Source organism: Elephantulus edwardii, unplaced genomic scaffold (assembly GCF_000299155.1).
Source record: "Elephantulus edwardii isolate Elephantulus edwardi_28Jun2011 unplaced genomic scaffold, EleEdw1.0 scaffold00001, whole genome shotgun sequence".
Taxonomy (NCBI): Eukaryota; Metazoa; Chordata; class Mammalia; order Macroscelidea; family Macroscelididae; genus Elephantulus; species Elephantulus edwardii.
In genome coordinates, this window is record NW_006399751.1 from 27,404,781 (window position 1) to 27,432,682 (window position 27,902).

At 37.8% G+C, this 27,902-nt stretch overlaps 1 protein-coding gene across 1 annotated transcript in view; it reads right to left on the bottom strand.

Annotated features, from left to right (window-relative positions):
• Positions 1-319: 319 nt before the first annotated feature.
• The window catches only part of FAM171B (family with sequence similarity 171, member B), a 53,571-nt gene continuing 25,988 nt past the window's right edge, over positions 320-27,902 (bottom strand). Inside the window, exons 2-8 of the mRNA XM_006878770.1 lie at positions 17,764-17,997; positions 16,435-16,527; positions 15,487-15,645; positions 14,152-14,322; positions 11,992-12,108; positions 1,912-2,035; positions 320-1,661 (exon numbers count right to left, since the gene is read on the bottom strand). Of these exons, the coding sequence (XP_006878832.1) occupies positions 320-1,661; positions 1,912-2,035; positions 11,992-12,108; positions 14,152-14,322; positions 15,487-15,645; positions 16,435-16,527; positions 17,764-17,997 (2,240 nt within the window). The remainder of the gene's footprint in view (positions 1,662-1,911; positions 2,036-11,991; positions 12,109-14,151; positions 14,323-15,486; positions 15,646-16,434; positions 16,528-17,763; positions 17,998-27,902) is intronic.

The window sequence follows — 27,902 nt, forward strand, 5'->3', positions numbered from 1 at the left end:
TATTTTATTCTTAACAAAGTCAGATCTAAATGAGCTCACTGAGCAACATTTTCAGATAATTAACACTTTGAGCTCTTTTCTATTTTGAAGACTTGGAGAGTTCAAATTTACCACCCCAAAATAAATGAACAGAACAGGCCAGCAAAAGAATTCCTTAGTATCCTTCTCTCTAATTACTGTAATCATCATTTCACTACTTGCTCTGCTTGAAACATGTCCAAGGGCCATGAGATTGCGCAATCTTAACTTCTAGGAAGTTTATATTGTGATTCACGAGAATAAACAGCACAGAGACACGAGAGACACACCATCCTTCGTATTAATTTATGGGAATTAGTGGGCGTTCTTCTCGCTTCTTCCAGATATTAGTCTTGCTATCTCTTTTGGCTAGTGGTGGTCTGCTCCTTTTCTTAGTGGGGGATGCACTGGCTTCAAAATCTTCAACAGTGCTTTTTCTTCCTGGGGACTCTTCTCTAGGGTGTTCTATGATTGCTCCGCTCCCTCCATCGAGAATGTGCCTTAAAGCTGGGTCCTCAGGAGAGCAGACAGTGGTTCCACTCTCACTACTGCTCAGGTCTAAATCTTCTAAGTAAAGGATCTTAGGTTGGTGCATGCTTTTGATGAATGTTTTCTCCCTCTCAAGCTTTCTACTTGAGTGATGTTCATTCATGTCTACCCCAGAGTCCAGACTTGTGTCATTGCTCTGTGTTCTCTTACCCTTTTTCAGGTCTATGAAGGAATGTCTCACTTGGGCAACTGGTTTTCCATCAAGAGACACAAACCAAGCTCTCGGGTGAGGGGAGGGCTTGCCTTTGGACAGCTCCAGGAGGGTCTGTTCGGAAATGCCTTGAAGCTCTGATGAAAAGGGTGTCATTACAACAGCTTCATTCAAAGTTCCAGGAACCGAGACAGATTCTAGTAAGCTGTTAGAATACCGGCTCCAGTCTGACGTCTGAGATGGCAAGCTCTGCTGACCTTCCAATGCAATACTCTCTTCCCTGGTATCTGGGGGCTGGGCATGAGCATGCATTGGCATTTTTGGCAATGTCTGTGTAAAGTTCTCTCTGTTTACTGGTTCCATCAATTGGCCATAAACTATCTGTCCCTTTCTTGGCAAAGTAGCTGACTTCGCAGTATGTAACTGCTCAGGAGTGGAGAAAAGGTCAGATGTTTGGAGGATGGCAATGGGTTGACTGTAGATATGCATAAGCTGTTCAGGGATATGGGACCGGCCATACACCTCTTCATTACCTGTGAGATACCTCTTTTCCTCTTGAGTATCCCCTAGAGATGGAGATAGATTGTTGCCATGTTTAGGTGGCTTGGATCCTGTGTTCGGCTCCAGAGACGGTGTTGGGTTTCTTGAGTAACTATTTTGACTGACTGACAGAAATGGAACATCTTCATTATAGATTTTAAAATTGTCCCGAGTCTTTACCATGGAAACTCTTTCTTCTGTGTCTGCCTTTGGTGGTTCCTTTTTTTGAGGGCTGTATGAAGAGTTTTTGGCATTGAATATCTGTGACCGGTCCTCAGCTTTTAATGCAACTTTGACTGAACTAATGTGGTTTATGTGTGTTGTTGAAGTAGTTTGGTCTCGCTTTAGGACTTCGAGTTTAGTGCTATTTCTTTCCCTTTTCTGTGGAGTCCCACATTTATCCCTAGAATAATGGACAAAAAATTTAATAAGTTACGATTTATAAGAATCAAGCAAAAAAAAAGAATCAAGCAATAAATTATATATTACCAATATATGTATAATTAGTAATGTTACTATCAGAATATGTGCATTTTAATTTATCAATATACCTTAAAGAGAAATTGATAAATAAATGCTTATTAACTAATAATAACTATGTTATGCACAGAATATAATAAAATTATTTTCTCACTGATGACCATTGTTCTTACCTACAGTAACAAAGAAGTATAGCAAAAAATCCAATGACAATGACTATGGTTCCTCCTAATATGGCTGTGAGAAACACTGTGTGGTAGGCAGTTATGTCCTTCGAATCTTCATTTATACCTAAACCTAAATGGGTCAATGTAAACAAAAAACACAAAATAACAAGCCACATTACTTTAAATCAACTCTGTAATATCAGAAATAACGTAGACTTAATATCTGTACATAATTGATTCACTCTCTGCGGCAAATTTTTCATTAAGTATACCTTCCTTGCTACTCCTTGACTTTGCGTTGACTCAATAGACTTGCTTTGTGCAATGAAACCCTTTGTCCAGTGAGCACCTAAATGAGCTTATTTGACTAGAGAATTTTATTCTGGTCCTTTGCTATGTGAGAAACGTAACTCAAAGAGTCACTATTCCTTCCATTTGGATTCCAGAATGAGAAAACATGTTAAACTGAGCTAAGCTGAGCCCAATGAAGCAATCAAAAGCATTTATGAAATACAAACAACAAACATTTTTCAATTATAAGTCACTGACAGTAAAGTTGTTACTGCCAAGAACAATGGAAGAGACCAAGATGTTTTTAGAGCTTTCCTTTGAGGTTTTTCATCATCAAATTTAATAATATTAATAATTACAGTGACAATAAGAGATTAAGAGAAATAACAGAGTGATGCATATAGCAACTGTTTGGCATTTGACTAAGAATCCTGGTCTCACCATTCTTTCTACACGATCATCGTTGTCTTGCTGTTACGTGAGAAGTTGAGTAGGACTCTTAGTGATTCTATAAACAGCAGATCCGAAGCCTGCCCTCCCTGGGCCAGCCTCACAATCCGGCATCCAGGAGCCTACTGCTACAGCCCCTGTGTCAGTTCATCTGGTGGAGGGTCTTCCTTGCTTCCGCTGTCCCTCCACCTTTCCAAGCATGATGTCCCTCTCCAAGGAAGAGCCTCTTCTTCTAGCAGGTGCCTAAACTATGTGAGAAGAATCTTTATCATCTTTGCCTCCAAGGAGCAAAGATGTAAATCTTTTCATATGGCCTTGGACAAGTTTAATTTTTTTTGGGGGGGGGCGACCTCAACACTTATCTACAAAGCACTCACAGCAGTTGTCATACCGAATTCAAACAGGATGCTACAAGAATTAACTGAATTAATGTTTGTAAAACTCTTAAAACAGTGATCTGTTATCTGATAAGCCCTCAATAAAGATTGGTCATACTATTTCATTGTTGTCAATGAAAACTCAAGGTTATATAAGACCCTCCAAAACTGATCATAATTTCCTACATAGTGACTGGTAATAAGAGTGTTCATTATATCTTATAGTCAAACATACAATACAAAATTTCTTCATATTGTACATGTCGTTCTTCATACTTGTTAACTTTGAATTAAAAAAGAAATGGGAGTCATTTAAGTCTATCTAGTAATTCTTTTTTAATTCCAGAGCTGCAGCAGAATAAAGTTTAATTATAGCTGGGTAAAAATCAACTTTTATTCCTAAGAATAAACACTTCCTTCTGGGAACAATACTACCATTCCAAAATGCTCCAGTAGAATTCATTTTTGGAAATAGAAGGCTGATAGTGTTGGTTCTCCCCCACCCCAACCATATATATGTATCTCAGGAGTGAAACTGAGGAGGACCTGAAGCACTTGCTGCAGAAGGTCATGGACTACAGCCTTAAATATGGATTGAAGTTCTACATCAAGAAAACAAAGATTCTCACCACTAGACCAATTGGTAGAGTCATGACAGATGGTGAAGAGATTAAGACTGTTAACAGCTTTTGTATCTGACATACTTTGGACATGTTGCAAGGAGGGACCAGTCCTTGGAGAGGGATGTCATGCTTGGGAGGGTGGAGCGACAGCACAAGAGAGGAAGACCATCAATGAGATGGATTAATTCAGCGACTGGGTTAATGAGGGTAGGTGTAGCAAAGACAATTAAGATTAACACAGGACAGATCAGAGTTTAGGGCTATTGTACATAAGGTCACTATGAGTTACAGACGACTCAATGGCACATAAGTACAACAATTAAAAAAGTATATGTATGTATGTATGTATGTATCTGTGCTTGTGTGTGTATGTGTATGTATATGTGTGCATCTAAATGGGACCAGAAAGGTAAAAAATGATACTATACTTTCATACACATATATTTGGATTATAAAGTTAATGACAATAAATGCTTTTGTTAAAACTCTATATAACACTTCCTATTTTCCTACAATAATCTGTAAAAAATGACTTTATTTTAATTACTTTTTTTAGAATGCCAGAATGCGATTCAAGTGTAATAAAAAACAATACCCATGAACCTATTTAATTTAACCAAGGTTAAAACTATTATAAAATAAACCTATTCTAACCAAGAAAACCTACTGGCTGGGAAAAAACATTTGGCAATACCATTTCAGACAAGGGTCTCATATCAAAAGTTTACAGAATTGTACACAGCCTCCACAAGAAAAAGACTGGTAAAACAATTACAAAATGGGCAAGAGACATGGACAGAATTTTCACAGAGGAAGATATCCGGATGACCAACAGTCACACAAAGAAATGCTCAAAAGCAGCGTCAATAAGAGAGACGCAAATCAAACGACAAAGAGAGAACATCCCACTCCAGTAGCAGTGGCAGAGTTTAACAGGACAGCAAGTAATAAATGTTGGAGAAGATGTGGTGAGGCAGAAATCTTGGCTGTTGCTGGTGGGATTGTAAAGAGGTACAATCACTCTGGAAGGCAGTTTGGAGCTTTCTCAAAGGATGGACATAAAAATTCAATATGACCTAGCTATTCCGCTGCTTAGAATCTAGCCCGAGAAAATGAGAATTGAGGTACAAACGGCAACTTGTACACCAATGTGCACAGCAGTGTTATTCACCATCGCAAGAATATGGAAACAGTCCAAGTGTCCCGCCACAATCGATTGGATTGAGAAATCATGGCACAGTCACATGATGGAATATTATGTGGCACACAGGAGCAATGATTTTGTATACCACTACCTAACTTGGGAGAGACTGGAGAGCATTATGCTAAGTGAACTAACTCAGTCCTATAAGGACAAATACTATGTAAGACCATTACTGTAGAACAAGTATGAGGATCCAAGAGGGGAGAGGATGGGAGCAGAAAGGTGAGGATAGGCAGGGGTGGAGGGTGTGAGGTGTGGTAATCATAGGATCGCACAATCTGATGGGTTAAGAAGGAGATGAAGGAAATAGGAAAGATCCAGTATGAAAAACAATATATGCAAACTTTGTAATAAATCACTATAAAATAAAAACTAAAATAAAAAACAAAACAAAACCTATTTTAACCAAGGTAGGTAGCTCCAGCACCCTGAATGGAACATTTTTCTTCCCCATCAACTTTTTTAAAAATACTGTTTGCATCCAAAATTTGTATACACTGTGTTCCATTCATATACACTGTGCTTTACACAACCCTTCATTTACATTGTGTTTCATAGGATCATATAGAACTTGTAAGAACAGAACTATCAAAAAGTTTCCAAGGTTACCAATGCTTACATAAGCTGACTTCCTCATCTCACTTCCACAAAGTCGCCCACTGGTTTGAACAGCCAACTATTTGGTTAGCAGCAGAATACTTTTACCCAGAGAGTCACCAAAGGTCATGAGCTTAATGATATTAAGAATCATCGTACATCCAACTCCTCCAATTGAGAAATGAGAAAACTAAGATTCACAGAGGTAAATGTCTATTTCAAGGTCACCCACACAGCTGTGGGCAAAGTCAAAGCTACAGTTAAACTACTTTTACTTATAGTAGAGTGCTTCTTTGACATATATTTGTAGTATAAATTTTTCAAAAGCATCACCAGAAAGTTTCCTAATGCAAAGTAAATTATTTCACTTATTTAGAACTCCAACTCACACAGATAAAATGAAACAGAATTTTCACCTATTTTATAAAACTCAAAGGCTCATTAGGTTATTTTTATATTAAAAATTAAATAACTTGGGTTTAGTTCAAGTATTAAATATTAATCATTCCTTTTCATCAATATTTCATTATAGTTACAAATCTAAAATGGAATAAGGCCAGACAGCTGGCAAGACTGCATGATATATTGCATCATGAATAACAAAAACAACTACCCCTCCAATTTCTGAATAAATCATCTCTTAAGCATGAAGTTCAAACAGGAATGGTCAGATCACATCTCTTGATCATATAAGGTTAACAGTTTATAAAATTCTTCTATAGGAATACTACAATTTGATGTCCCTGAGACTTCGTATTTAGCATGGTTTTAAAGTGACAATAAAAGTTAAATCTTATTGGAGGGAAAAATCTATTTTGGAAAAAAATATGAACTACTTTCAAAATAGTAAAGTCAAAGGACATCATGCTCGGAGGAAGACCTTCAAGCAGATGGATTAACACAGTGGCTGCAGCAATGGGCTCTAATGTGTCCATCAGAGATGATAAGGACAGCACAGGAACAAACAAGGTTCACAGCTGTTGTTCAAACGGTCACTAGGAATCATTCTCAACCTAATAGCACCTAACAGCAGCAACAGAGAGCTAGAAAGCTACAGAGAAACATACACAAAATATCATCTATGGTCTGGATCAGAGCGTGTAGTAGGACTATTCCTGACCACCATGGAATAGCTAGGTAGCAGCTGTTCTCAGCTTGCAGCCAAGACACTAGAAAGACCACACTTGACTAAAAATGGGAGAACGCATTTAACTTTGACATTCTCAAAGACTCATGAAAATGACACTAAAAGTTGTTCCTTTGTTTTGTTTTTATAAACAAAAGGAAATAAGAATAAAGGAGAATGAAATAAGAAACCAGAGCACCAAAACTGATTTCACAAAAACCGAGGGGAAAGTCAAAACTTAGTCAGATGTGAACAAGGGAACATCCTAACACTTCCCAAAGTGAAAATAAGAGTTTCCTCAGGAAGTGGAACTAGGCAATAAGAGAATTAGTCCAAAGGCCAAAAAATCTCTCCACATCCACTCTTGAGCTAAACATGGCCAAAATCTTGGCAGAGTCTTAGATTTCATTTCTTTCTAGGTTAAGAGAATGAGAGAGGAGCTATATATACTGGAGGGCCTGAGGAGTGGTTTAACAGCTTATCACACTGAAAGCTCATGTAAAGACCCTCAGCCTTCGTCCAACACTGGGCAGAACTGCCTTTCAGAAATGTGATCAGTCCATTAGAAAAGACCCAAAAATATTGATCACAATGCTTACTAAGAAAAAGGCCCCAGTCAGACCACACTATGCTGCTGTCGTCGTCAAGTGCCGTCAAGCTGTCAGTGACTCATAGCGACCCTATGAACGAAAGACCCGAACACCTGTATAACTTTCATTCTTTCTCTGAGTCCATAGGGTTTCCAGAAGCAAACTATTTCTTATGTGAACACCACTCCTTGCTTCCAAGCTTGTTTTAATCGGGGAGCTCCACCAAACACTGTTCACCATGGGTAACCATTATCACATTTGACACACCAGTGTCAGTGTTCAGCTTCATAGCAACCATGAGTTACCTCTGTACAGCAAGTAAACAGGCCAGGGCTACATGACCTAGAAGAATGTTTGATCAAAAACAATTAAAAACAGGCCTGAAAGCTGCAGATTAAAGTCACGCATCTTTGGCTTGGTAGCATCAATTTCTGTGCACTAGGCCATCTGATCTCTCTCTGTGCTGCTGTTATTATTGTAGACCATGCTACAGTAAAAGGAATAATCTAGAAACTTTATCCATGCACACAGAATTTGAAATTGAATTTTCAGTGTTCTACTCTTCAGCAGGGATCTCTGGTGACCCGGCATGTAAGAAGCTACTTACCCAAAAGCTAGTGATTCAAATGTATTAACTGGTCTATGAGAGAAAGATGGACAATCTCCTCCTATGAAATTTAAAAACTGTGAAAACCCACCGGAGGGGTATGATATGAGTTGGTTTTGATTCATTGGCACATAACAATTATTATTATTTAATATGACCTGCCAGTCAAGGGTCATGAGATATTTATCCACAGGATTAAATAGATCAGAGGGAACAGCTGCAAGGAAGGAGAAAAGCAAACAAACAATACTTGAATTACATTGTTGTTGGTGTTGTTTATTGCCTTCGAGGTGAGCACAACTCATAGAGACCTAAGAACTTAAGGCCTGAAGCCCTTCTACAACTATTTACATTTATCAAAGTTCACAGAGGTTCTGGAAGCTTGCTGTTTAGGAAGTGGATGGCACTCCTGATTCCATACCTGTCATAGTATGTTATTGTTGTTATGTGCCATTGAGTCAACTGTGATGTAGTGACCCTATGTACAGCAGCTATGAACCCTTCCCTGTCCTGAGCCCGTATCCCTAATTCCAACACACCAAACACCTTTATCCCAGTTCCCGTATCAATATATGATTAATATTCTGAGGGAACACCAGTGGCTTAGTAGCAAGAAGCTACACTGCAATTCCGAAGGCACGTGACTGATCGTCTATGTCATATGTTCTTCAAGATGACTAAAATCAGACCCACGCCAAGATATGACATATTTCCTTAGAGCGAGACAAAGAGAAAATCCCACAACCTTCCTGTAAGGGAAAATATAGGTTTCATGCAATAGATCAACTTTTAGAATAGCACCCTATTTCTCAATCTCCCAAAAGAAATTATTTCTTGCCTAGAAGTCTATGTTCATAACCAAATTATTGCTCATGCTTAAGTATTAAATAAAGACATTTCCAGACATAAAAGGTCTTAAAGTGTACACCTCCTACACATTCTTTCTCTGAAGCTGTTAGTCTACCACTAACCCCAGAACTATGTCATGAACCAAAGAATATGAGAAAATATGAGCTGTGAAATACAGATCACTCATAAAGTAACAATAAAATTAACTCCCAAGATTAAAATGAAAGTAGTCCCAGGTTAAGAACTCTGTAGTAGACACAGAACTTATCTAGATCACACTTTATATTAATTTTCTTTTTAAAAAAATTTTTATTTTATTAATTTTAATGAACATTTACAGAGATTTTGGATTTTCATTCATTCATTGTTGCACTTTTTTCTTTACCCCCCTCCCCCCAGTTCACGCCTCTCTTTGAAAAGCAAAAGATAAACTTCTTCATTGGATTAATTTTCTTTTTTGAGAAAATTAATAAACAAAAATGTTTGAATATTGTGAAATATTTAAACAAGCCAAGGGCCATGTCATTTCTTTGTGTACAAGTTATACAGATATTTGATAATATGTTAAATAGTGTAAGTATAAATAAAGGAAAATGAAAAGAAGTCCATAAGAACGAAAATACAACCTTAAGTCTATCCCAAAAGAATTTAAAAACCATCTTAAGAACAGATTTGATACATTAGCAACCACAGGAGTTGTGGATAACATAAAGGATGTCATCACGAAAAAAGCAAAAGGTCAATACAAAGACAAGGAAAAAAGACGACAAAGTGGATGTCAGAAGAGACTATGAAATTTGCACTATAATGGAGATCAAAACAAGGGAAAAAATCCTGGAGAGAGATAAATAGATAAATAGATGATTTCAAAGAGACAACGCAAAATATTACAACAAAATATACAAAGAGCTGGAGTAAGAAAAGCAATGAGAAGAACATTTTTCAAGCTGGAAAAATGGAAGAACAAATACAAGTCTCAAGTAGCAATACTTAAAGATTCAATGGGCAAAGCACTGAATGATGCAGGAAGCATCAAAAGAGAATGGAAGGAATACACAGAGTTACTGTACCAAAAAGAACTGGCTAACACAGAACTATTTCAGGAAGCAGCATATAACCAAGAACCAACAGTACTGAAAGATGAAGTCCAAGCTGTACTCAAGGCATAGGGAAGACAACCCTGGGAATTGATGGAATACCAATTTAGATGTTTCCACAAACAGATGCAGCCCCAAATGTGCTCACCAGTCTATTTCAAGAAATCTGGAAGACAGCTCGTTGGCCAATAGACTCAAAGAGATCCCCAGACCATGGGAACAGACCATGGAATTATCAAACAGCATCATTAATACATGTAGGCCCAAGTTTTGGCACCGAAAGAATTTCCATGCAAGTAAAAGTGTGCTAAAGATTATTCAAAAAAAGCCGGAATTGTACATTGACAGGGAAATGTCAGAAATTCAAGCTGGATTCAGATTAGGTGATGGTATGAAAGATATGATCACTGGTGTCAGATGGATCTTGGCTGAAAGCAGAATATTGAAAAGATTTTTACTTCTGTTTTATTGACTATGCAAAAGCCATTTAACTGTGTGGATCATACCAAACTATTGCTAACAATAAAAAGAATGGGAATGCCAGAACATTTAACTGTGATCATGAGAAACCTCTACATAGAGCAAGAAGCAGCTATACAAACATAACAAGGGAACAGTCACTACATGGCTTAATATCAGGAAAGATGTGGTCACTGCTGTATCCTTTTCCCATACTTATTAATATGTAAGCTGAAGAAATAATTCAGGGAACTGAACTCTTTTAAGACTATGTCAGCAAGAGTGGGGGAAGAAGAGTCAACAAAGAATCATAACAGATGACACAATCTTGCTTGCAGTAAGTAAAGACTTAAAGCATTACAGACGATCAAAAACTACAGCTTTCAATATAGATACCATCTCAACAGAAGGAAAACAAAAATCTGTCAACAACTTCATTTTGCTTAGTTCACAATGGCAGCAGCATTGGCAAAGGACATTTTGCACTGGGAAAACCTGCTGTCAGGAACTCTGCAAAGTATTAAGAGCAATGCTGTCAGCTTACAGACTAAACTGTGCAATTACACAAGTCATGGTAATTTCAATTGCTTTTTATGTATCTGAAAGTTGGATAGAGAGTAAGGAAGACCAATTAAGAATCAATGTCTTTGAACTGTGGGACTGGAAAAGAACAATAGATGTGTCTTGCAACCAGGGTGCTTAGAGGCAAGAATGGTGAAACTTTGTTTCATTTACTTTTGGCATTTTGTTAAGAGTGGTCAGTCCTTGGAAAAAAAGATGCCAAACCAGGAAGGGAAGATGGCCAACAAAACCAAGAAGACTCTCAGTAAGATGCACTGACAAGGTGACCACCACATTAGGCCTGAGTATGACAGATTGTGAAGATGGCACAGAAACTATCCCGGAACAAAGATACAGATTTGTTTTTCACAGAGTTACTATGAGTCAACTTGATGGCACCTGACCACGAAAATTCTAGCCAGGCTCCATACACTTTCAGACCATAATGTCAGACTAGTCTTCACTGAGGTATCAACTATTTTCTTTTAGAAAAAGTCTGGTAGCCTAGTGGCAAGAAGCTGCGCTGCAATCTCAAAGGTACATGGCTCCAATCCAGCAGATGCTCTGCTGGAGAAGGAGGGGCAATCTCCTTTTGTTCCAGATGGATCTGATTTGACAGTAAACAGTAAGAAAAAAAAGGAGGTGGAGGTAGAAAAAGGCTGTGTACGTCACTATCCAGAGCTACGGACGTGCTCATGATCTTAGTATGGGTCAAGCTGATTCTTCCTCCCTAGAATGATATGAACAGAGTGAAAAAAGACCAGAGAAATCAACCATCACATAGCAGCAAACTGAACAAGGCCACTGAATACCTGAATAGGACAGCTAACTGGGCTTCAGGAATTTCATTCTTTCAGCATCTAATTCTTCAACTTTCCCAGTAATCATAAAACCTTCTCAAATATATCTAACGTATTATTATTTTATTTATGTTATCCAGATCTACTTCTGTTGCTTGTAACTGAAAGGTGTAAGTGGTTTAAACTGGACTTTAACTACTTATGAATAATAGTACACTAAAAAATATTATTGTACAGACTTAGATATTATAGATATCAGGAACTTTAGATTTCATGTAGCTTAATAATTTCTGACACACATAAAACAAAAGGAAAAAATTTGAGATCAAGGGATAAAATTATTTTCTCAACATCATAGAACATAAAAATGGCAATACTTCGAGTAAAATCTAGATCTACAGATATCAATTCCAGAATTGGTAAAAAGAAAACTTTTTGCTTTATTGCCACAATACCTCTAGTGCCTGGAAGTGGAGCTGCTATCCAATAGCCCAAATGGGGTGCATCATACATCCAGGCTAAATGATTATTATATTTCTTGACTACACCATGGCCTTGGTTTATCCAAACACCTAAAAAGAGAAGAAGGAAAACCAAAAAAATTTAGTTTATTATATTTTACATATTTTAAAGCTGATAGAAATTTATTGATAGTCATAGAATATTTTACAGAACTGTTTCAGTTTTTTAAAGAAAACTGGAGCAATATATTGTCACATTGTAAATAGTTTTAGTTTGCTTGGTTCCACAATCAGCACTCTTGGCACCAGCAGCCAGGAAATTAAAAGACATACTGTGTTGGGAAAGTCTGCTGTCTGAGAACTCTCCAAAGTACTGAAGAGCAATTATGTCAGTCTGGGGACTAAGGTGTGCCTGATACAGGCTATGGTCTTTACAAACACTTGCTATGCATCAGAGAGCTGCGCAATGACTCGGGATGATAGAAGGAGAATTGATGCCTTTGAGTTATGGTGCTGGAGAAGAGTATTGAATATTCCATAGAATATTGCTAAGAAAATTAGCAGGCTCATCCTGGAGAGGGTTAAAACAGGTTGCTCCTTGGAGGCAAGGATTCTGAAGCCTTTTTTTGTTTGACATATTTTGGACTTGTTGCAAGGAGGGACCTTGGAGAGGGATGTCATGCCCGGGAGGGTAGAGTGACAGTGCAAGAGAGGAAGACCCTCGATGAGATGGATTGATTCAGTGACTGGCGTAATGGGAATAGATGTGTCGGAGACAATAAGATTGGTACAGGATAGAACAGGGTTTAGAGCTATTGTACATAAGGCTGCTGTAAGTCACAGGTGACTCAATGGCACATAACAACAACAAACAACATCAAGCATACATGTATTACATATTAGAGTAATATGTGAAATAGAACAGAATAATGACTTTTATGGCCAAAGGAAATAAAAGAATTAAAAATTAATGAAGCATGAAGAGCTAGGCATACGAATGCAACCCATAAACGCTCCTAATGTTTAAATTATGTGTACTGATACACACATGTTTTGAGATATGAGCAGTGATCTCCATTCAATTATCACATACTTGAAGGTTTTTATGAAATACTTGCAATATGTACTTTATGGCTTCATTAATTTTGTTTTTAAATGTAGTTTTGTCCATTTGTATTGGTATAGCTCTTTTGAGCTAATTTTTTAAAAAAAATTTAGGGAATATTATCTGTACAACAAATCCTTATCAATTATTAAAAATTCAATAAAGCCCATGCTTTTATACAAGTAAGCATGAAATATTGAAATTTTAGGATATAGCTGGGCTTATTAATTTAATTTGGCTCATTAATTTATTTCAATGACTTATCAACAATGTATCAAATAGTGTTTTTAACTAGTATGGAAAACTTAAAATTATAGGAATCAGTGATCATATTCATTTTAACTAATTAAACTATATCTAAGTCCTGCCAAAAGTCATAAACTCTTTTATAAATTTCATCCCTGGGAGGTACATAAACACACATAATTTTGTCAATGGAGCAACCAGAAATCAGGAATGAATTATGGAACTTATTTTTCTTTAAAATATTTTCAAATAACCCTGATTATTCAGTTAGGTAGCTGAGGCCTTGTTTGAAATCACACTGCTGGTGATAAATGAATTCAAATCCAGATTCTAGAGCTCCTAATCAAATAACTCTATTTACAATTGTATGCTATGGTATTGAATGCTATGGTAAAGAATGATACTTTCTATCCACTATATTCCATTCTTGGGGATGTGTAAAATTGAGTACTTGGATCAAAAAACATCATGCATGTACCCACTATGGAAGCTCTAATGGTATAGTGCATATTGTGTTAGACTGACAACCAAAAGGTTGATGGTTCAAATCTATCAGTGGCTCCTCAGAGAAAGATGGACAATCTTCTCTCATAAAGACTGACAACCTTAGAAAGCCAGTGAGGGTCACCTTGAGTCAGTTAACTCAGCGGTATGGGTTAGATATCCCCTATACAAGGTAAACAGAATATGTCCATATTTTTAAGAAACGGTGGAAACTATATAAGTAACAGTGGTAGCATGTAATTGTAAATAGAGTAATACAAAAGAAGAATATTAATATCAAAATTAATTTTTTCACATACCCATGTTCATATCAAATCTCCAGGCAGGTATATGATCCCCGGCATTTATATCATTTGTATGTAGAAGGGGGAGAGAAACTTGAATGGAGCCATCCACTTTTAATTCTTTTCCTCCAGAATATATTTTCACACATATTGCAGCCAGAGGAGTCAATTCAATGCTTTCAAAACCTAAAAAAGAAGGCATTTCATTAAAATCATATGTACCATCAACATATTGATTCAGAAACTGCGGTATATTCACAAGATAGAAACCCACACAGCACTCAAGAGCAACTATTGTGAAAAATATGACATAACTTGGGAAAGTCTGCAAAGCATTATACTGACAGAACTCAGTCTCATAAGGACAAATAAGACCATTATTATACAAGTGAAAAGATAAATAGGAAGATGTGTATAAAGTCCAAAAGGGGTAAGGAAGGGGTGGGGGAAACACGGGGTCATGGAGTTTGGCAGGTGGAGGAAGAGGGTGAAGGAACTGGGAAAGATCCAGTGGGTACCTGAGAAGACAGGTTAATAGTGGGCATAGATCAACGGTGATTAATTTTCTAAAACACAATATTTGGGAATGATGATACGAAACACTATGTGGATGAACGAATGTGTGAAACACAAGGCACAAAAAATTTTAATGACATGTTGTGGTTGGGTGCCACTGAGCCAATCCCAACTCATAGTGACCCCAACTGACAGAGCAGAACCACCTCACAGGATTTTCTAGGCTCTAATCTGTACAGCAATAAATAGCTAGGTCTTTCCCTTACTGAGCTTGCGATAACAATGTAAGTGCAAATCATCTACTTGTTAGGTAATCCCAGAAGCACTTGTTGCCACTATGATAGAAGAAAAGTAACACAGGAGGAAAAACGAATGCAAGATGCTTAATCATCAGCTCCAACTCAGTTCTACTGAAGATCGATTTGCTAAGAATGACTAGAAGACCAAGTTATGAAAAAATATGTGTAAATGTCCTAAAATTATGCATATTAAGCATATTTTAAAATTTATAACTATACAATAATCCCAATTATTCCCTCTTTCCTCCAACTATTCGTTATATACTATATTTACCTCCTTTGAATCTATGTTTTCTCTAAATAAAATTTCCACTAATTTTAAATAATGTATATGGAAAATTCTGGTTTAATTCTTTTTTTATTAGACAAAAGGCATTTTGATAACTAGATTTACTTTTAAAGGGTGACAAAAATCCCCCAAAGTTTAAACATCAAATATCTACATAACTTAAATAGTATTTAGTAAAAAATTTCTGTACTAATTTTTCTGGTAAGTTTTCTGGCACCATTACATTATGGAAAAATCTGACGCTACCTGATTTGTTGAGAGTAATTCCAGCTGTATATAGAAAATTGTCCACTTTCAAAAACTGCTGCAGGACTGTAAGATAACCGGTTACATTGCTAATATGGTGGTTGTCAGGCAGTTTAATTAAGGCTTTTGAAAACTGAACACTTGGTTGAGATTTGGCATCTAGATAAAGCAAAACAATATATAAGTATAACAAAAGCATATTGAGCACAAATATTAACATTGATTTGATTAAGATATTTTACTTTAAATAAGCAGCTACCACTATAACACATGTTCATATGCCTATTATTTGATATTCATAACTGTTTCCAATGAGTTTTTGAAAGAGCACATAGAGTACCTTTATACTAGATTCTGTTATCCAGTATTTCTTCACTCTGGTTTAAGAATTAGTGAAAGGAAGCAGTGGATGAGATAGAGATGAAAGCATCATGTTTATGGTTGGTAAAGTGGAACCAAAAGACTTTTACCTTAAATCCTTCAAGTTTTACTTTATCTCACAGTTTTATTATACTTAGAACCTTTCTGAATCTTCTGCGTTAGGAAAAGCAAGTGGGACAAGTCAGGCAGGTCTCAAGGCTCCTCACAGGCAAAGATCATCATGGAGAGCAGGAATGAGGGTGACAGGTGTCTGGTCTCCTCTTTCCAATTTCCCCAATCGCTAACATCCCCAGAGGAACAGTGAAAATGTGATTTAGAATAAAAGACACCAGATGTCTTTCCAGTATTTACAAAAGTCCTATATTCCTATTTTGGGGACTAAAATAGTAAATGGAAAAGAAAAATCCTCCAACCTAAGAAACTCATGCTGCAGTTTTATAGTGAAATGCAAACCTGTTAATCATCTTAAATCAGATTTTCCCCAAAATATAATCACCATGGATTCATTAGTGAAGTAGTTATATAACAATCATTTTATAATATTAGACAAAGAAGTGTTGTACTTACCAGCTAATTTTCCAGTAATTAAAACAGTGTCTTCAAATAGCCATATATTTGCTTGGCTTTGTGGGAACAGTGAAAGTGTAACTGATGAATATACTGTGAAATAACAGCACAATTAGAACATGTTATTAGATGAGGGGGCAAAGCTGAAATAAATATAGATCTGTTCTAACAGGTCAAGAAAAGCAGACAAACTCTGATGAATAGAACAATGTGGAACAAAGGAAGAGATGGTGGTACAACATTAAAATGTTAACAGCACAGTGTCAAAGGAGAAATTTATTATGAGTGCTTTAGTAACAGTTAAAAAAAAAAACAAAACCCACACCAAAGAAAAAAGGGGAAGAAAATCATAAAATATGATATAGGGAGGGAAAACAGTAACAATACAGTGAGAAGGGGCATGGGACATTTATCACTATTTTGCTTTACTAATATCTTCTACTTCTTAATTTCCATTAGGCAGTTGTTATTACATGAGTGAGAAGCATCCCCACAGCTTCTTAGCTGGGTCTCCTGAGCCCATTTAGCCCTGCTCTTGGCCCCTTTCTTATACACAGCCGAGTGACTCCCATCACCAAACAACACATACTCTGTATGCTCAGGAATCTGTAACAACTGTTTTATTATTTAGTATACAAACATAAACTATTTGGCTCCACCTAGCCAGAGCTGTCCTGCTTATAGTAATCCTTTGGGATGTCAATCTCCTCACCACCACCTGCAGATAAGCTTCACAGCACAGCAGAGCTCCTGCTCAGAATTCCTTCAATCCTCCTTCCATGAAACCCCTTCATATTTTTCCTGAGAATGGCATCTCTCTAGCCTAATTATAGTCACTTTGCATAGGCAATTTCATTTGCCGTTTATCAGAACAAGAGACTTCAAAATGAAAGGAATCAATCTTGCATTTTTAAAAGAACAAATCTCATTACCATCAAGTCAGACCTGACTCACAGGTCACCCTCCAGTGGGTTTTCAGAGGCCGTATATCACACAGGAAGAGGCTGCCAATCATTCTCCCAGAGAAGAGCTGGTGGATTCAAATTACCTACCCTTTGGTCTAAGGAGCTCTAGTGACTTAGTGGTAAGGAATTGCACTGCCAATGCAAAGGTATGCAGTTTGAATCCATCAGCTGCTCCATTAGAGAAAGATGGACAATCTCTTCCCAGGCTGCCTCTGAAAATCTGCTGACGGGTCATCTAAGAATCAGTTCTTACCAGGTGGTGCACAACAACTACCCTTTAGGCTGGCAGCCCATCTCCTTACCCATTAGACCACCAAAGCCCTTTCTTTTAAATTTTGAGAAGGTAAACCCATTTCATACTTACTTGGCATTCTTCCGGTCTTCCAGGGCAGTGGTGTCAACACATAGCCATCTTTGTAGGCAATAATAGTTAAGCTGAGCCCTAGTTTGTAGGGTACTTTTATCAACACTGCTCCATTTTTTTTCGTTACTGTGGAATTTGTCTTTGTGTAGTTGACAAACACTTCAACAACAGCTTGACTCAGGTACTGACGACTAATGATGTCATTCACCTGGACCTTCAGCATAAAATCAGATACTAGAAGGAAAACAAAGTTACAAACTGTAGGTTAGACCCTAGAATGCATATGCTACTATGTTTTAAAATATTATTCAAGATGTCTCACCTTCATTGATAAATTTAGGAAATGCTTATGTATGATGTAAAAGGACAAGGATGTACAAAACACTCCAACCTTATTCTCCATGAGAAAAAGACCAGATATTGAAAGGTGCAAGAACCATGAGTCTCTAATAAAATGTACTAATTTCTCTTATTAAAGCCTCCTCTAAAAGTTTACATGAACAAACAATAATAAATACACATTTTTTTTAAAAAATCTACTCTCACACAGTATAGCCAGGGATGGAACTCAAAAGAAAAATTTTAGTGATTCATTTGCTCCAAAAGATCATTTCAAAAACTGTCAACAGATTTTAACTTAATGATAAATTCTAATATAGAATAGCATCCCAACTTAAATTCATTAAGATAAAAAAGAGCTCTGCATATTGGCCTATTTTCCATCTGTTTCATTCTTGTAAATAAAGAACAGTTGCCAAAATGAGACATTACTAAAACCCTGTAATAATCTGAAGCTAGGGTTGATTAATAAGATGTTTTTTAAAATGCATTCTAATATAAAATGGATATTTATCATTGACAGTGATGAAAAAGGATATAGATAAACTTTTGCTACTTCTATTTTTGCCTTGTAATGTTATGTGGCGTAATCCTGGTGGCCTACTGGTAGGGAGCTGCGCTGCCAACCCAAAGGCATGCAGTTTGAATCTGCCAGCTGCTTCACAGGAGAAAGATGGGCACGTTCCTCCTGTGCAGTTGACTGTCTCTGAAAACCCACGTAAGGGTCAGCGATTAGTCAGTTCCAAACTCAACAGCATAATACTATTGTAATATGTATATGTGAATGTATATGTTTCATATGGAATAACAATATATTTAATGAGAATGTAAACGTCACATGCAGAGATGTTGATTTTCAAAGGTCAAATTTTTGCATATGAAAAAAAAAAAGTATCGTCGTCTGACGGGATCACCTATATGTCATATTAGGTCACTTAGAGGGAGTTTTGGAAGGTTAGGCCATAGGGATTTGTGCTGCTAACCCAAAGGCCAGGCCTATCTGAAGTCTGGACCCACCTGGGCCATGTGGGAGAAATGTAGGCAATGGCTTGTTCAATCTACAGTCTTGACAACTCAATGGAGGGTCCATTTCCACTCAATAACAGTGAGTGGGTAAGTAAGAAGGTCACTTAGGAGGGAACAGTAAAAGCAGACCTGATGAACAGGGTCCTCTCCATCTCATCTTGAAAAACATTAAATGTCACTGTATAGTAGAAAACCTGGGGTTTATTTTCATATGTGTTTATCCATGTGATAGATACACATACACACGGGTTGTATACAGTGCCTGCATTTACTTATTTGTATAACACACATACACTTCTCCAGACCAAGTGCTAGAGTGTACAAGTTTTATAATTTTATTTCACATAAACCTGCAAGATACTTCCTCATTTTTAAGGCCAAGAAACAAGATAAAATTGTACAGCCAATAAAAGATAGAGCCAGGATTCACAGACGGGCTGCTCTTTCCTTTTGGTTATATGTTGTTGACAACCTTTAGAGATCTGGTGTTCATCCTAGTTACTAGCTTACTTGTATACACCCAATCACAGCTGGGAAAGAAGCATCATTCGATAACTTTCAGAGTCTCTCCTCCCCATCTCCCAGCCTGATTTACCCAGCCCCAGTATCAGCAGCCTAAGAAAAGGTTGGCTGAAAGAATAGCCAAAGTAATTGGAATGTGACCACCTTCTTTCCCAGGAAAAGAAAGGTGTGAAGAATTACCTGCTCATGACTTAACCAGGAGGCTTGTGATGTCTGTGTTATAACAAGTTTGAGCAAGCAAACACTGCTGGCCACCAGAAAGAGTATTTATCCATATAGATCCTTAACAAATCCCCTTACTAGTTCTGTCATTAAAACAAAACACAAAAAAACGCAACTTCGGCATTTAGATTGGGCAGCTCCTGTGATTAAACATATGATTTGCTCTGTAATCTTCCTATTCTTCTCCACTGGATTGTTCGGCTTCCCATGCACGTATTATTTTCTCTGTCACTTAATTATAATCATTACATGCTGCCCACATAATCTTCTCTTCAATATGTCACCACTGGTTTAAAAATGGCTCAATATCCGATGATTTCAGCTGCACTCTTACAAAACATATAATCTAAATGTTGAGAGAAACAAGTAAAACTAAAGTATACATCAATAAGGTAGGTCCTGATTGCTAGGAAAGCTCTAACTATTTACCACATGATCAGAAGCACTGTTAAAGAATGAGAAAAATGAAAATGCAAACGGCTGGGTAGGTTTAAGTAAATGTTCTTGAACAAGCATATGAAAATCAATATTGCATTGTTTTACCACAGGATACAGTCACATAACTCAAAATCCAGGACAGGTTAAAAATAGTACTAAATATTTATCTGAGTGTCACACAGCACATGAGGTAGAACAAGTTGGTAAAATTACCCTCCTACTTTTCAAAAGACCTCCACATCAAGCTATTATATTGCTTCATTTACATAATGAGAACCATCATCTCAATTTCTGATTTCTAACAGGAAAAGTAACTCTCTTTTCTCTAGTACATTTAAGCATCTACCAATAATTTAATTCAGTAACTGTAACATTTTTCCTCTACAGAAAGACAACAATGTTGAAAGGAACGTTTTTTTTGAGCCAATAATAGGTTTGAAAAATAAAACATTTTAACATTGAGGCAAATTTTTCAAAAATACTTCTTGAAGATTATGGATTTGGAAGAACTAAAAACAAAAATGAGGAATTAAAAAAAACAACAACTCATCTGAAAGAAAATAGCCAACCTATATAAAATAACTATATTTATTAGTGTTTATTGCTAATTACCTCAGCGTCAGATCTGACTCGCTGAGACTTTATTTATATAAAACACTGCCTGGTCCTAGACCATCCTCACAATCTTTGGTTTCAGCCCGTTATTCCAGCAGCCATGTCCATCCAGCTCATGAAGGGTTTGGTTTCCCTCATGTGTGCTGAGCTCCTGTTAGTTACCAAACATGATATTCTTTCCTGGTAACTAGTCTTTCTAGTGTATCCAACCAGAGAGCTGCTTAGAAGCAAGGACGGTGAACCTTAGCCTCACATACTTTGGACATGCTGTCAGGAGGGCCAGTCCTTTGAAAAAGAGACCATGCTGGGAAAGGTAGTGGCAGACAGAAAGGCCTTCAATGTGATGGACTGACATAGTGACTACAATGCCTGAGCATGGGATGTGAGGGAGACTGGCTATGACATCTGTCACCCCACTGATCACCAGGGTTGATCACCAGCTGATCTGGCTGGCTAGGTGGGCGTCCCCTTTCTCCCTCCCTGATCCATGTGCAAGCGTCCCTCTAGAAGCTGCACACTCGGCTGAAGAGGACAACCAGCTCCAATAGAAGATCGTCCTTTGGTCCAGGGTATACCAGTAGCTGCACTCCCCTGCCAGAATCTCCAAACAAGCTCTCAAGGTCCATCTGAAGGATAACGCAGGGTGGTCAAGCTCCCAAGACTCCAGACACATCCAAACGAGGCACTGCGTGTGGCAGTCTGCCCTTCTTTTGACCCCTCTTTCATTCTTTCTTTATACTATAATAGTATTTTATATATATATATATATATATAACCAAACAGACACCAATGGCCAAGCATGACAGAGATAATGAAGACAGCAGAGAACAGGGCATGGTCCCGATCTGTTGTTCACAGGGTTACTATGAGTTACAATCAACTAGACCAGCACCTAAAAGCAACACATAGCCAAAGTAAACAAGACCAAGTACTGTCATGCTTATTTCTAAGTAGTATCCTGGCCATACTTCCTTCAAAGTAGATTTGTACATTCTTATTCTGGGTTGTTTTTTTGTTTGTTTTGTTGTGTACCATAGAGTCAGAACCAACCCATAGCTGGCCCTCTGGCAGGTTTTCAGAGGCAGTCAATCACACAGGAGGACACCGCCCATCCTTCTCCCATGTGCTTCAGGATTGCAGCACAGCTTCCTGCCACTAGGTAGTCCATGGTATGTATAATCACTATACCAGTTCTCTATTCAACTATATCAATTCTTGAATCATCTATTTTCACTGTTCAATTTTGAATACATATGAGGAAACCACAAAGGCCATGCATGGCTTTACCGAAGACTTATTTTAAGTCAGATTTACACTAAATATATTCTGAGAATACATTCTGAGGTATACTCTTGCCTTAAGACAAGAGCTCTAGTACTGTGGTGGTTCAGCACTCAGCTGCTAACCTGAAGGCCAGCAGTTTGAGCCTACCAATCACTCCATGGAAGAAAGATACAGCAGAAACCATAAAGGGCAGTGCTAGTTCTACTCTCCTCTCTAGTATTGTTATGAGTCTGAACTGATTCAACAGTAAAGGACTGGGACTTGTTGTCCTAACAAAATGTATTCTGAAAAGAAAAACAATGTGGAAAAAATACTGCAGAAGTATATGATACCAACATACGAAAGGTACACAAGATAACACCTAGACCAGAAAGCTATTATGTGAAGAGAGCAAGGGACCACTACATGGTTCAAAATCAAGAAAAGTGTGTCGGGGATATATCCTGTTTCCATATCTTTTCAATCTATATGCAGAACAGATCATTTGAGACTCTGGATTTTACTTTTACAGAGAGTATGGCATCAGGATTGGAGAAAGATTCATCAACAACCTACGTTATGCAGAAGACACATCCTTGCTCACCAAAACTTAGGAGAATAGGAATGTTTGCTGCAGAAGGCCAAAGCCTGCAGCCTTCAGTAAGAACTGCATCTCAACATCAAGAAAACAAAGATCCTCACCACCTAGCCAATAGGCAGCATCATGACAGAGAAAAGATTGAGGCTGTTAATGGTTTAATCTTGCTCAGATCCACAATCTTGGCTCAATAGTCAGAAAATCAAAAGACGAGTTGCTTTGGGGAAATCTACCATCAAGGTCCTCTTCAGAGTACTAAAGAGCAATGATGTCAGTCTAAAGACTAAGCTGTGCCCAATGTCTTCCCAATGCTTCTGAGAACTGGACTATGAATCAGGATGACAGAAGAATCAATGCTTTTGTGTTGTGGTGCTGGAGAAGAGTACTGAACATTCCATGGACCGCCAAGAAAACAAACAGAGCTATCCTGGAGGGGATGAAAATGGGTTGTTCCTTGGAGGCAAGAATTCTGATGCTTCATTTCACACACTTTGAGCCTGTTGCCAGGAGAGGCGAGACTTTGGAGAAGAACATCGCACTTGGAAGGGTAGAGAGTCAGTACAGGAGAAGAAGAACCTGAATGAGATGGATGACAAAGTGACTGGCAATGGAGTCAGGTGTGTCAGAGACAGTGAGGTTGGCTCAGCATAGGGAAAGGTTCAGAGCCATTGTTCATAGGGTTGCTATGTGCTGTTGTCGACTCTATGGCACATCACAATAACTACATAACATGTAACAAGTCTTTTATAAAATTACATAGAAATTCAAAAGATACCTAAAAATATGAGTCTGATATCAAATTTTCAATCTATTTACACAATCATCTTAAGTAGGAAGATGCCAACATTTTGAGGTCAGGACATCCAAAGGACATAACCACTCATTCTTTCTTATTCTGGGTTTTTGGCTCATTCCAGTGGGGATTTTGGTGAGAAAAGGAAAGATGCCAAACTTTGGGCTAACCCCAAATCAAGCTAGGACTATTGAGAGACCGAGTTCACTCCCCACCTACTATTTTCACAGAAAATAATCAACCACAGAAAAATCTTGGCTGAGAGCTAGGTATAGCTACACAAATATATTAGTATGCAAACAAAAACATCTGGTTTCAAATTTAAACATTTCTGTTATTTGAAACTTTTAATGGAAATGAGTTTTGAACTGCAGTGTTGGCAAGGAACATGTCATATGACCTGGACTGTTGAAAGAATAAATGAGTCTGTCTTGAAATAAATGCAGACAGACTGCTCCTTAGACAGGGGAATGACAAGACTTTGATTCACAGACTTTGGGCATGTTATCAGAAGGCAAGTTCATCAAGGAAAAAAAAATCATGCTTGGTAAAGACCCTCAGCAAGATGGACCGAGATAAGACCTCCAAGTGAAGACCATGTACAGATGGCAAAGGACTGGGCAGTGCTTTGTTCTGTTGTTGTACCCAGTGAATGAGTCGGAGAAAACTAGATGAACCTAACAACAACTAACAAAATAGTCTTAGTGGCACCACAGTTTAAGTGCTTGACTGCTAAACGAAAGGTCAACTTGAACCCATCAGTCATTCCTTGAGAGAAAGATGCATTTTGCTGTCAGCTGGGAAGACTGACTGCTGTCCTCCAGGGCTGGTATCGCTCAGAGCTGACAACACAATGGCAGTGGGTAGGGTTTGATTTTTAGCGTTACAGAATAAAGGCAACGAGTAGTTCCACAAATCTCTCATCTAGGTGACTAGTCCGATTTCCGCGTTTAATTGAAACAAGAGTGTAGAGTTTAGGAAGAGCTGGGAAGAGTGAAGCACCTCATAAAGAGAAAGAACTCTATTATGAATTCTCTGAAGCCAAATGGAAAGGGCTGAAGGAGTTTATAATCTTTACAGAATTTCAAATATATGCACACAGGCCTCCTTTTTAAAAAGGAACAACAAAAGGGCGCTGAATTTAAAAACCAAAACGAAACTCAGTTAAATAGAAAAGCCTCCTTTTCCATTACTTAATCCTCAGATTGAATCCAATGTTCTTAATGGCTTTCAAGTTCAAAAGCAAAGAAAAGCTCTGCATGTTTGAGGCAAAGCACACATTTATTTTCAGTGAGTTAGTATTCATCGCATAGAAAAGGTCATATATAAGAAGAAATTAAAGAGACAGAACAAGAACATGATCTCCAAAAGCAAAAAATGTCACGGTACAAATATAATACACATTTTTCTCCATTAGAGTTGGAGTTTTAAGTAAATGTTTCACCAAAATGAATGAAATGAATAACAGAAAGTCCTTCTAACTTAAGAAACAGCACATAACAGACAACTCAAGAGGGAACAAATGTGCAAGCTGAACCATTAGCGTCTGGAATCAATTTCTTCTTGCTAATGAAAAGGGCTTTTCTCCACCACAGCAACATATCAATCTGATTCAAGCTTCTAACGCAATATTGCCAAGTCCACTGTATGGGCATTTATCATCCTGACTTTTATTACTTCCCAGTATTTCATCCTGTCTTAGAATAACCTCCACTCCCTCATCCACGCTCTTAGGAATTCATTCCATGTACATTTATGAAGTATGTTATATGTGGAAGTACTGGAGATGGCATGATAGAAGAATCTGCAGGTCACTGAAAACAGTGAAAGATCACTTTCTTTGTAGCACTCCTTGAGGGCAGCATTGATTAGTGGTCAGCATGGCTGCCAGATGAGCTCTGGTGGCACAGTGCATTACAGTGGGGCTACCTCCTCTAGGGTCACTACGCATATAAACCCCAATCTCAATGACAGTAGGCTTGGGGCTCGCTTTGTCATTATCTGTTTGTTTACATATTACCTCAACTAAGCTATCCATCAGCTAAACTCAAAACGTATCATCATTCAAGATAAGGGTCATGTTTGGCATTGAAACAAAAAAAACCTGAGAAAAGAGGAGTGAATATTTCTTTTTTTTGTCCTTCTGAGGTAGTTCAGCACAAGTTTTAAAAGGCTGAGAAATGAGCAAGGAGATCAAGAATATGTGAAAGCTGCCCTAAAATAGGAGAGAGCTGAAAAATTTAAGGAACTGGGTACTCTCCCTTAAATAAAAGATAGAGTAAGTAGTTTAGTATAGAAAGCTGACAATACCAACAAAAATTTAGTCAGCAGTCCACATGTGGTTCCTAAAGCAGAAAAACCTCAAATGCACGTCCATTCCATTGTTAGCAGATATGTATAATTATTTCAAATGACTATGAGGTTATTATAAACTACTAAGTTGTTTGAACCTAATCATTTAATTCACAAATTCTAACTCCCATGCTTTGGGCACATCATCAGGAAGTGCTAGTCTTTGGTAAAAGGCATCATGCTTGAAAAAGTGCAGGGTCAGTGAAAGACAGGAAGATACTCAATGAGATGGACTGATTGACAGAGTGACTACAACAATTGGGCTTGAGCATGTAAAGATTGTGAGCGTGGCGCAGGACAGGCCAAGGCTTTGCCTGGTTGTTCACAGGGCCACTAGGAGTCGTCAGCTCAACAGAACCTAACAACAATCACTTCATAAACAGAATTAGGAGGGATTTCTTTTGCTCTGTTGTGGCTATCTGCAGTTCAGTCAACTTATGATTCATAGAGACTCCACGAATCCTGCCCTGTCCAGTGCCATCCCCACCATCATTGGTATCCTTAAGCCCATTGTTATAGTTGCTGTGTTAATTCATCTGGCAGAGGTCTTCCACTTTTGCTGACCCTTTACCTTTCCAAGAATGATTCCCCCCTGCCCCCGCCCCAAGGACTAGCCCTGGCTAACAACTTGTTTCTAGTATGTGAAATGAAGATTCACCATCCTTGCCTTCAAGGAGTAGCATATATAGTTGCACTTTCTCCAACATCTGTTTGTTTGTCCTTTGGGCAGTCCATGGGATATTCAGTACTCTTTTTCAACACAACTCACAGGCATCAATTCTTCTATCATCTTTATTTACTGTCCAACTTTCATATGCATAGGAAGCTACTGAAAAGACCATAGGTGGCTTGGATCAATCACACCAAACATAGTCTTTAAATTGACATGGCTGCTCCTTAGCACCTTGGAGAGGGCCTTGACAGCAAATTTTCCCCAAATGACACAACTTTTGAGTTCCTGGCTACTGGTAGGAAAGCTGACGATACCAAATCCAAGGAAGATGAAATCGCTGACAATTTTACTCTCTCTCCATCCATCATGATGCTGCCTATTGACCCAGTGTTGAGGATTTTTGTTTTCTTGATCTTGAGATGTAATCCCTATTTAAGGCTATGTTCTATGATCTTCTGCAGCAAGTACTTCAGATCTTTCTCACTTTCACCAAGCAAAGTTGTGCCATCTGAATATTGCTGGTTGCTGATAAGCCTTCCTCTAATCCTGATGCCACACTCGGCTTCATAAAGTTCAGCTTCTCAAATGATTTGCTCATTGTACAGATTGAGTCACCATGGAGAAAGGATACAGTCCTGCTGCATACCTTTACCAATTTTAAATCATGCAGGGTTCCCTTCCTCTGTACAAACAAGAGCTTCTTGGTTCTTGTAAGCATTATTGCTTTGGCATTCCCATTCTTCTTAAGGTTAGCTGAAGTTTGTTATTATCCACACAGTCAAATGCCTTTTGGTATTCTCTGCTTTCAGCTAAGATCCATCAGACATCAACAATAATATCTCTGGTATTATGGACTCTTCTAAACCAAGCTTGGGCTTCTTGCAGTTCTCTGTCAATGTACTGTTCTAAAAATTTTTTACTGATCTTCAACAATATTGTGCTTACATGTGATTTTAATGATATTATTCACCAATTTCAACATTCTGCTAAATCACTTTTCTTGAGAATGAAAACAACTAAGGATCTCTTCAAGTCAGTTGGCCAGGCAGCTGTCCTCCAAAGTTCCTGGCACTGATGCAGAAATAACAAGCCAATATGTATCAACTGTTTAAAGTTTCTCACTATATCCTATGAAGGTGTTTTCAAAACGGTGATAACTAATACTAAAACCAGAAGAATATTCCTATTTTATTTTAGTTATTGCATCGATGTGATGGCTCCTGTCTCTCCAAGGAGTTAGCACTGAAAAGAATGTACAATAAAGCTTTGGAAGTATTTCTTCTTCCTTTAATTCACTT